At 31.8% G+C, this 12,220-nt stretch overlaps 1 protein-coding gene across 1 annotated transcript in view; it reads left to right on the forward strand.

The window, feature by feature from the left end:
- Positions 8,584 to 12,220, forward strand: part of LOC105155507 (lysine-specific demethylase JMJ706) — a 7,296-nt gene continuing 3,659 nt past the window's right edge. Inside the window, exons 1-6 of the mRNA XM_011071389.2 lie at positions 8,584 to 9,026; positions 10,403 to 10,781; positions 11,036 to 11,192; positions 11,277 to 11,496; positions 12,016 to 12,069; positions 12,150 to 12,220. Of these exons, the coding sequence (XP_011069691.1) occupies positions 9,024 to 9,026; positions 10,403 to 10,781; positions 11,036 to 11,192; positions 11,277 to 11,496; positions 12,016 to 12,069; positions 12,150 to 12,220 (884 nt within the window). The 5' untranslated portion in view covers positions 8,584 to 9,023. The remainder of the gene's footprint in view (positions 9,027 to 10,402; positions 10,782 to 11,035; positions 11,193 to 11,276; positions 11,497 to 12,015; positions 12,070 to 12,149) is intronic.

The following is a 12,220-nucleotide window of genomic DNA, read 5'->3' on the forward strand; positions in this document are numbered from 1 at the left end:
ATTGTTATATGTTAAAAAATATAGGAAGGTAAATCACTATTTATTTTTTTTTATAATAGTGTAATTTGCTCATTTGCAATATTACAAGGAGGTTGCTTGCATTTTTTCATATATAAATAGAGAGAGAGAGAGTGAAGAAGAGAGAGAAAGTTGTGGTTTTTAAATTGTAAAGGGGTAGAGTAGGTATGAGAGTTAAAGATAAGAGTGGAGCATGATTGAATAGTTAAATGGGATTTGGTTGATGTGTGGCCTCACATTCATTAAGATTCCTTCAAGAATCAGCCACTTAGAACGTGACATCAATGTCCATGAAGTTAGGCAATAAAAGAGTCTTTTGCTTGTCTATGTAGTTGGCCACCTTTCATTCATGTAACTAAATAATGGATCTCTTTATTATTCTTTAAAGCTAAGAGACTTGCCCCCTTTTTGTTTTGTTTTCCCTTTTTCTTTTAAACATAGAGGAGTTGGTTATAATCACTAATACTATAAGGGTAGAATGGTCATTTTAATCGAAATCGATAATTAATGGTAGCATCGATCAGATGTGATTTTTATTGAGATCTGTAGTAACTAATTAATATATATGATTAGGGCAGAATGGCCATTCCGAACGAGTCGAGAGTAAAAACTGATATTGTTGTTCAGGCATACACAGCAACTAATACAGCAAGAGTTTTCGATCAAAATAGGGTAGAAATTGATAGTTTTTCTCATGACATTATCAAACGTATTGTTGTTGAGACATGTAGTAACTGATAACAATAAGGGTAAAACGGTCATTTTAATTGAATCGATGGCGTAAACTGATAGTTGATGACATCATCAAATATATTGCTGTCGAGACACATTAACTAATACAATAAGGTCAGAATGGTCATTTCGAGCACGATGGGAGCCAAAACCGACAGATGAAGCCATCATCAAATACATATTTTTCCCAAAAACACCAAAAAAAACTTTACGGGATTTTCCAGGTCCCCCTCCCATCTTGAAGCCATCATAAAAAATACATTATTGTTAAGACACACAGTAACGGCAGAATGATTATTCCGATCCGGACATAGATAAAAACCAACGATTGATGATTTCATCAGTATATAATTATTAAGACAATTACTGAAATCAACTCAAAATTTTTGGTAATTACTATTATGTCCCAATAGTCCCACCACAATTCTTCCAAGATGTAGTGTACTAACTTCTTTGCTCCAATGCATCTCATCTATATATTTTTCCTATTTGGTGGCTCACTTTGAGCAATAGAAGAGATTGGTTGGTCCCCCAACCATGCATATATACTTGGCTATGTTGCTTTTTGTGATCTCATGTGTTTATTATGAATCCTAAGGCAAGAGTTTGACAATGGCCTCTAATTTGTATTAATACTTTGAAAAGAATGTATAGAGTGTAGACTCTACACCTTCACTCTCCACTTTTTTGTAAATGAGATGTGCATTAAATAATGGATAGGATCTACAACGTAGCTCCCCATACACAACCAAAAATTTTATACACAAAATTACGGTTTACTGGCGATCTAAATATTTGATGCGTATACGTAATTAAAATTTTAATATACGGATAAAAAAAAAATAACTAAATGTAGCTAGATTTATAAAAGATTATTGATAGAACATTTATTTTAAAAAAAAATGGTTATTCGTGGAATGAATAAGTCATTAATTTCAAAACTACCAAGGATATGTGTCGTTCGACTATGATATTTTTGTAAATAACTCAAAGTTATTTTGAACTTTTTTGCGCGCAATAATTTTTCCATAACCCAAAATTGCATGCATTTAATGTCACACAATTTTACATCATTACATCCAAATATAATTCAGTAGCTCTCACTACATGCCACAAATAAGATGAAGTGACAAATTAAACTTCTACAAATAAAATAAAATATCCACATGTTTGATGAGATGTTAATTCAGATAAGTTATTATTATTATTATTATTAGGAAAAAATTACACTCTCCTCCCCTGAAATTTGGTGTAATTACACGTAGACTCTCTATAGTTTGAAAAACTACATCTAGCACCAGTGATATTTGCTTCCTTCTAACAAATAAGTCCCCTCATCAGTCAAAATTAATTGAATTTATTAATTAAAAAACTAAATAAAATTAATACTCGATTGACTTATAACTGACTTATTGCAAGCTCAATATTTTTTTCGGATTAAACTACCTTTATAACGGTAAAGATATACCTCCTCAAATGCATTAACGCATGAAGACGTATGAGGGTAATTTGGCCACAGAAAAACTTACCTAACCTGCAATAAGTCAATAATAAGTCAATTAGGGCGTAAATATAGATGTTCTTTTATTTTTTTTATTAATATTAACAAATTATGTGAATTTTGACTAACGAATGGAACTTAGTTATTAGACGAAAGCAAACCTCAAAGGTACTATATACGTATATGTAATTACTCGAATCACAAGAGATCTATATGCGATTACATAAAATGATCGGAATGTAATTATTTCTTCTTCTTATTATTAAATCATTGAACACAAGATGGTGATTAATGTTATTTTAATAAAAATAAATAACAATTTCAATGGGGTAGGGGTCATTAATGAGATAGTGAAGGTTGCATAGGGAACATGTCTCATTGACCTCATTAATTATCCAAATCACCACACTATACCAATAATTAAGTTGTGAATACAAATAATAGAAAAAAAATTAAATATATATGTATACATAATTGCCAACTTGCACATGTATGTATGTATGTATGTTGGATTTTTCCACTTTGGAGTTTATATTCTTCTTGGAAATTTCTTGGTGTAGAACAAGTCAAACACACATGCCTCATTAATGTTTGATGTTTCTCCACTAATCATTTGCCCACAACACTCACCATTTTTATTCTTTTCAGATTTTCAAAACATCCTTTTCAATAATTTTCCCCATGTGAAAAATTAGATAAATAAATGGGGAAATTTTATTTAAAAAATAAAAAAAAAAGTCTATCATGTTCATCTACTTTTACTTGCAATTTCTTTCTCTAGTCAACATTCAAAGTGAAGCCCACCTTTTTGAATTAATTAATATGGACAGAACTTTAAGTTTGAATTCAAGAACTCCATAGGTTTTTATGTATATCTATGTATTTTGATAAACTTTTTTTTTTTTTTGGTAATTTTCAATACGTTTTTTTTTCCTATATTATAATTATATTGTTTTCTTTAGTAAATTGACGGGTTTAATACAATTTACCTTCATGTGATATTACAAATGAGCAAATTATCACCCTATAAAATTTTGCATACTTCTCCACACGGGTTACATATTATCAAGAAAGACATAATCCATCTACCACAACAAATTGCTTCTCCATCGATGATGCTCCCACAACATCCCACAGACAAAGAAGAAGTTCTAGTCGAATGTCTACTAGTTCAGTTGAACGTCATGATGTTGGGGTGGATATAGTTGGTCCTTCTACAGTATATACACATCAGGATTATTACGTCCTCAACCGCCTCAAAATTATTACATGCCTCAACCGTCTCAAGATGATTGGTTTCAATCCGCTCCATATATTAAGAAAGTCAAATATATAGATATATTTTAATATTATGATTTTTTGGACTTTAATATATTGTTAAAAATTAATTTTATATAATTAATTTATACAAACTTTAATTAAATAAAATAAAAAATAATTGCTCAAGTCGTGAGACATATAGATATATAGATATAGACATAGACATATAAGTACCTAAAGTCATTTAATAGAAAGTCAAATATTTTTTAAAGAAAGTTAGAGCCGAGCCAGAAAGCCGGGAGCGGAGCCGAATAACAAGAAACGGACCCCACTCCTGAAGGGTAGAAGTAGAAATAGGAAGCCGAGGCGCCGAAGAGTTTGTACTTGTTCCGCCGACTGTTGAAAACTAATGATTAGGCCAACCACCGCCTAACCAGAAACTTCCCCCCTATCCTTTCCTTCTCCCTCCCCCAACTAATGCTCCCCTCCACGTAGACCCAAATTCGGACAAACCTTTCCCACTTTAATTCTCACCTTCCAAATTATTTTTCTTCTTCTTCTTAAATATTAAATATAAATATAATTATAAATATTATTTTGAAAATTATATATCTTCTAACTTTTTAATATTTGTCTAACAGCAAACTACTTTCGTCAATCTATATTATGTTCCATTCAATTTTTACGATAAATTGATCAAAATGTTCTTTTAAATTGTATATTATAATTTTATTTTGTTAAAAAAAATTTTATGGACTAATATTTCCTGTAGATAATTTATTTTACACAGCCTCAGAATTTTCTTAAATTTTTCAATTTTTTTCTAAAAATAGCAATGGTAAAGTAGTAACGTCCATTTTACCGTCTAGGGGCTGCACAATTATTTTTCATTTGAGGGGGGTATTTTTATTTTTAAAATAATAAAAAAAATAATTATAATTATGTCAAACTTTAGGAGAAATAACTGTAATTTACCATAAAATAAGTATAAATTGTATGGATATTATTAATCAATAAAAAGATATAATTATGTGTACCATAGTTATATCAAAATTTTAGGATATAAAAAATTAATTATACTTCTTTGTAATAAAATAGTAAAAATATATAATTATGGGTACCACAGCTATTTCAAAATTTTAGGATATAATAAATTAAATATAATGCTCTATAATAAATAAATAAAAACATAATTATGGATACCACAATTATTTCAAAATTTTAGCAGATAACAAATTAAATATATTGCTTTATAGTAAATTATATATACTAGTCTGTGTGATACGCTCAATTACGTACAAAAATTACAAATGAGACGGGTAGAATAGGACCTAGCTGGGACCTAGTCTGAACGGGGACAAGTTCAAGTAAAAAATAATATTTATAAAAATATTTAAGATTCTTATTTATTATTTACTACATATATTTGTGAAATAAATTAAATTTTTAACATAATAATAACTTATAAGTATTTATAAACAATGATTTTGACTTTTTTATAGAAAATTATATTGATAAGTTAAAATTTAAAAAAAGAATCGAGCGTCGCGAATAAGACCCACTGGGTATGGATCAGGTGCGAGTTTGAGACGGGCGGGTTTTAGGTATTGGAAAAATGAAGGAGGGTGACTTTCGGGTCTGTCTTAAACCACCTCGTTGTCTTTCTTAATTGTCTGTATTAATTAATTTAAAATTTTAAAAATTAATTACTTATTTTTTTAAAAAATATATTTTAACTGATTAAATAAAAACCACGAACCAAAAGATTCTAGAATACCAAAATAGTGCTTTTCAATTATAAAAAAATAATATACATACATTTTCTTATGGATTAATTGATATTTTGATTTAAAGATTAAAAATAAGTTAATAAAAAATAAAATCAAGACAGGGTATACCAAATATTAACAAAAAGGATTAAATAAGAATTAAATAATTATTAAGAAGAATATAAATTATTAAGAGGAAACTCTAGCAAGCAACGATAATTAATTACTTTTATAAAAATAATTAAAAAAAATCCAATGAATATATAGATAAAAATCAAAATTAAGACGAGCGCGGAATTTTGAAATCTCAATTTTATTGTAGCGCTCCAATAATATCTTAGTTTAGTGGTTGACCTTACGAGCTAATGGGTTCGAGTTTCATCGAATGTGTGGGTATTTATCTCATTTTATGTGAGTTATTATAATTTTTTTAATTCTTATTTATATGTTGAATTGATATAATTTATATATTAAATTTAATTATATTGATTGATTAGTTAAATCGATATATTATTAAAAAAAAATTAAAAAAAAAAGAAACTATACTGTAACACGTCATACCCACCTACTGATCACACTATGTAATCACGTGTAATTCTTTGTGAAATGCAAGTGATGCATTACTATTGATTATCTAAATAAATAAGTTTTTTTATAAAAAGAACTTATACCAACTTATTATTTTATTAACAATTATTATAAATTTTATAAAATATTCACCTTTCATTTAATTTTTTTCCTAATATTAATTAGATTTTCAGTCATGTTTAATTTCTCATAAAATAATTATTGAATATTTCATCATCAAAATATAATGTTAGTGATAAAATATTAAATAGCAGTCTTAAAGTTATCTCCCAACGTATATTATGTGACAAGAATTTTTGATCTTGCTATAATATATATTTGGATATGTCGGCAATTATAGTGAAAGGACCAAAAAACTCCTGACCAATAAGTGCAAAACATCTTTACATGGCAGAGATACGGGTGCTTTTTACTTAGGTCAGGTAGGATCCAAATCGATGTCGATCCGTAGACCCCATCATAGCCATTGATCATCATATATTTGGAAGGCCATGATCATGCCATGTGGATCCGTACAGATTCAGAGATTTAACCGTGTGAATACCCCACAACGTTTTTGGCCACAATGCATTATTTTCTTTAAGCAAAGCATTTTCCATTCGATCTAATCTCAATTGATTTAAGCACCGGATGATTTTGTTCGAAAACTTTTTAACGAGCCTAACAATTTGTTCTTCCTTCTCAGGAAGATTGCTAAACGACAATAATTATGCATAAAGTTATAGATAAGTAGTAATACGTTTATACTGACACAAACTAATATTTGTCAATAAATCGTAACTACATGTGTATTATTTTTAATAACTATTTTAAAACGCAGCTTTTTCATCAGTATCTTTTGTCGGTGACAAATTTTTTTATGAAATAGTTGTCGCTGTTAAAACTATTAGACTCATTATTATAGAAATAATAAAAATTCTCAGCACTTAATATATATAATTAATGATAATATTATAATTGTCACTTGATATTTTACTACTGACACTTCATTGTTTTTTAGTGAACAATATTTTATTTCTTAAAGTAATTATTATCAAAATTATATTTTTTTAATTAAATTATATAGAGTGATTTTTAAAAACATTACTTTTAAATAATAATATTAATATATATATAAAATATAGAAATTAAAAAAAAAATTTGAATGAAATGAGAATCTTCTTTATGAGAGAGAGAGAGAGAGAGAGAGATAGAGATGCTACTACTCTAGAACCTTCAATTTATTGTATCACGGGATTGGGTGAGGGGGGGGGGAGCCCATGTGGGGCCCACCACGTAGGCTGGGGGGAACGGGATTCTCTGCAATCGCACCCCTCCAGCTATTTCCATACTGGCAATTAGCCGCGGGAACACGCCCACAGTATGCGGCTCCCGCTATATCCCCGCCACGTGGGCATTCAGCACTTCTATTGGTCCACGTGTCGCCCGGTCGGCGCCCCCCCTTCTTTCCTCCACGTTTCCGCTCGTCTGAGGGCCTGCGTCAGTGCGCTGGGATGAATTGTGAAGAGACGGAACTACCCGCTCCTTTTTTCAAATTTTGTTGCTTATATTTTTTAAAAACTATTAAATACAAATGAAAAGTTAATCAATTTATGGGAAATTTACATTCTCATCTCCTAATATTTAGTATAATCAAACATATTTTTTTTATAATTTAAAAAATTATATCTAATACTCTTGAAGTTTGTTTTCGTTAAACAAATAAATCTACTCGTTAGTCAAAATTCACCAAATTTGTCGATATTAACAAAAAAAAAACTAAATAAAAATTAATATTTATCATATATTGACTGATTATTGACTTATTGCAGGTAAAATAATTTTTTTCAAACTAAACTATCCTTATAACTGTGAATGTATATCTTTTTGCGAGCATTAATGCGTAGAGACGTATGGAGATAATTTAATAAAAAAAGATTTATTTAATTTATAATAAGTTGTTTGTAATATCACAAAAAGATTGCTTGTATTTTTTTCTATTTTTATAGAAGGTGTATTGCATTCAGTCCAACTAACCAACATTACAACAAAAAAATAATATTTTAAAATAATTTGAATTTTTTTTCCTCTTAAAATTTTAGAAAAGGTGTGGGAAAAAAATTTAATAATAATAAAATCATAAATACAAGGAAGAGGGGCAAAACCATCATTTCAAGAAGGTGAAGCAACCAAACATAATAGAGGTTAGGTCAAAAAAGGTGCACATACGTGTCAAATGCGTACACTTCAATCCACATTACAGTTCCAGCTCGTGGCCTCATTTCCTCACCGTGAATCCGAAATAACAGACTGAAAGCAACGGCAAAACAACCGCGCCCACACGCTTCTCCCCTGCTCCTCACTGTACTGTACCCAAAAGAAAAGCATATTCCTCTGGCAAACAGAAGTGTGACACCCTGTAAATACAATCCCCGTTCAGGGGTAAAAAAGAGATATCAGGTAGTGTCAAAACCGCGGTTCCAAGCCGGCAGGGGTTTCGTTGAACCAACTTAACAACCACCAATTCTTTTGTTCTTTTTTACCTTTTTATTTATTTATTATTATTGTTAATATTAATTAAAAAAGAATAATAAATAGTTAATTGATACATTATTTCTCTGTAATTAAATTAAAAGGCAATAATTTTAATTAGGAATTTCTTTTTCTCTTTTTTTATTTTTCGGATAGTATAAATAGAAACTATAAATTATCCTCTCCTTTTCCCTTTTTCGGTTTCCCAAACCCACTTTTGTTAGGATTCCATCTACTGTTCCTTCCCCTCTCTTTCTCTCTCTAAAAACTCTCTCACTCTTTTCTCTCTCTCTATACATACAAAACGCGGTTGTACTTGTCTCTACATCCCGCCGGAGAGTCGCGGGTTCGCCGGCGAACAGTGCTTCCGGAGAATTTGACGCTCTTTCTGTGCCTATAGGACGCCGTCATCTGTTTCGTTGGCTGTGTGACTCGGTGGGTGGAAGCGTTCCGATCTCTGAGTTTGACCAGTCCATGGAGGTTTTGTGAGAATGTGGAAGGTGTGGTAGAGCTTTTGTGGTGCTTTGGGCCCTGGATCGTGGTCTAGGGCATTTCTAGCGGGTTTTTGAGGATTTTATTGTGTGTCTTTCTCCGGTGAGAAGTTGGAGAAGGCGGAGGCTGAAGGTGAAGTGTCCCGGAATGAAATGGTACGCGTGTGTATTAGTTTGTTTGTAGCGTAAGTTTACTTATTTTTCTTTCTTTTCTTCTTCTTTTCTGAGTTTCTGTGCTGAATGTAGATTCTGGTGTTCTGTGTGGTTCCGTTTTTTATTGTTTAGATTTGAGCATTCTTATGATAATGCTCCTGATTGATCAAATTCCCACAACAGCTGTTATCTAAGTGGTCTGTTTGTTGTATTTTCGGATATTTTTTGTGTGGTATTTGTTCATACACTCGATTTGTTTTGGCTGTTAATAATGTTATTGAGAGCTTGGATGTAGTCTTTCTTTTCTTCTTGATTCCCCATGCTGGTTTCTTGCCCTCCCCCCTCCTTTTTTTTTTTTCCGTCCCCTGTGGCCTCTAAATATTTAGATGGATAACTTTAAATATTTTTTAGTCCATACTAAATGGTAATAATTTTTTTCCCTTTAAATACATATGGAGTCCGGAGTTGGTATGTTTTTTTTACTGCCTTTTGCTTTCTGTGCTTAACTTTGGAAAATTTGGGATTTTTTGTAAATTAGGTGATCATGAGAATGTTTTCATTGACTGTTTGGTCAGTTCTGGTGGTTTCTGAAAATATGACATTGTTTGGATCTTTTTGAGACTTTTGCAAAATGATTTTGGGAAATGAGTATTCAGGAAAGGCCGAAAGGTATTAGGGAATGGAAATCATATCTCAATTTGTTTCTTGGGAAGAGAAATTTTTGTTCTAGAGGTCTTCTCATTCAAGTTTTTGTCTATTTAGTGGTGCACATTTTCTGCTGTATACGTTTGTTTATTATTTGAAATATATATGTATGTATGTATGGTGATGAGTCTTTTCATATAATAATCTGGGGGAAAAGAACTTTAAAAATGGGGAATATGATTGGTTATTATTGGGGGACGGAAACTGTTTTGAGAAACAAAACCAAACATATTGTGGCAATGTTGTTAATGATTTGGGGAGCTGTTGGTTCTCGTTCGTAGATGAGCTTTGAGTTAGCTTAGAGTTAATATGATGGTCTTTCTGTATTATCTGAAGGTTGTTGGTAGTCTCTTAGTGGTTTTACATTCTTGTTCTTTTTGGCATGCTACCCATGAAGCCCTGGGTAGATACGTTGTTTGAAAACCTTTGTGTAATGAGTTGCTCAGAACCTTGCAGCATTGACATGATTATGGACATATTAATTCTCTTTTAGCCATCAACTTTAGACAGCGAATTGTTTTTGAGTGATTATAAGCCAACAGAGACAAAGGAACAAGAAGTGATTGAAAGGAAGGTTAAATAATATGGAAATGTTGGATGTCTCAAGTTTTTGCATGTCAAAAGTTCAGAGTAGGTTTCCTATATTTGTCCTTATTGCTTATGGTTTTCTGCAGGTGGAAGGAAGGGTTTATATGTCGAGGGAAGCTAAACTAGAGTTCTTAAAGCGTAAACGGCTACAGCAGATGAAAACAGAAAGGGCAAATGATTCCACTGGTGTGAGTATGATGATGCGTAGGAGTGGTGGAGATGCTTTAAGAGCCTCTGGTCCATGTGATGTGGGGTTATATTGTAATTCCCATACATACTCAAAAATTGGCAGCAGTTCAAATGATAAAGATGTATTTTCCAAGCGCAAAGTGGCAAAATTTGACACATCTGACCTTGAATGGACTGATAAAATTCCCGAGTGTCCAGTTTACAATCCAACAATAGAGGAATTCCAGGATCCTTTAGTTTATCTGCAAAAGATAGCTCCAGAAGCCTCGAAATATGGTATGTTCACTAAGATATTTATAAGGGTTGCCCTGTTGGACCCTCATTCCTGATATCATTTCTCTTCTAATATATGGATGGTTTTTCATGATTCCATTTCATGCCGTTTTGAATTTCACTTGGGTATGTTGCTTGCTCTAGAACCATAGTTTACTCCTCATTCTCACATGCACCTTCGTAAATTTCCTTGTACATTCTAGTAATAGTTTCCTTAGATTGAAGTAACAACTCCTGAATTGTGCTTCAATCTTCAGGCATCTGCAAGATTGTATCTCCCGTGAGTGCTACTGTTCCTGCTGGTGTAGTACTTATGAAAGAGAAAGTTGGTTTCAAATTTACAACTAGGGTGCAACCGCTTCGTTTGGCTGAATGGGATAATGATGACAAGGTCACCTTTTTCATGAGTGGGAGGTGAGCGTTTCTTGCTCATGTTTGAGATATTACACTCTTATTAAGTTAATTTTTCAGGCTTTGAACATACGTGTGGTTTTTCAGAAACTATACATTTCGTGATTTCGAGAAAATGGCGAACAAGATTTTTGCTCGTAGATATTATAGTGCTGGATGCCTTCCTGCTACATTCATGGAAAAAGAATTTTGGAATGAAATAGCATGTGGAAAGACTGAAAGTGTTGAATATGCATGTGATGTCGATGGTAGTGCATTTTCATCTTCTCCTGGTGACCCGCTTGGAAATAGCAGATGGAATTTGAAGGTGTTGATTTCATAACAAAAGTTTCACTTATTTATTATTTATGGAATGTTGTGATTAACTTTGACAGTGGATATTTAGTGCTTCTAAGATGAAGAGGATGATGAAAATGTAAATTTGTATTTTTTTTCCCTTTCTGATTTCATAAATTTGCTGTCCACAGAACCCAGAGTTGCATTTTGTTGTTTCATAAATTTGCCTCTTGTTATGCTGGACGCTCTTTATCTTGGAGATAAACTCACGCCTTCCACATTTTTCCAGTTGCTTTTCTCATATGGTCTTTAAGTTTTGAGAGCCATGAACTTGAGAGTGCCCCTGATAGTGATTCTCTTCCAAGCTCACTCTACTAATGATCATTGATCCTTGTATATGGCCTTTCTCTTTTAATTTACAGAACTTCATACGATACTCTTTTCTCATTAGGTCGTTTTAGTTACTTTGCGTACTGTTTCAGAATCCTTTTTGTAACTTTTATTTGGTATGGAGCAGTAACTCTTTCTTTCCTTATTTATTTGATTTCAGAAACTTTCTCGGTTGCCCAAATCTATCTTGCGGCTTCTAGAAACATCAATCCCGGTAATGAATTATTTCCTTTTTCGGATACTTTTGGATTCCGTCTCAATTGCTGTAAAGATTAATATTTGGTCTCATTCCAGGGGGTCACTGAACCAATGCTTTACATAGGAATGCTGTTTAGCATGTTTGCTTGGCATGTGGAAGATCATTA

Source organism: Sesamum indicum, linkage group LG2, assembly GCF_000512975.1.
Source record: "Sesamum indicum cultivar Zhongzhi No. 13 linkage group LG2, S_indicum_v1.0, whole genome shotgun sequence".
NCBI lineage: Eukaryota > Viridiplantae > Streptophyta > Magnoliopsida > Lamiales > Pedaliaceae > Sesamum > Sesamum indicum.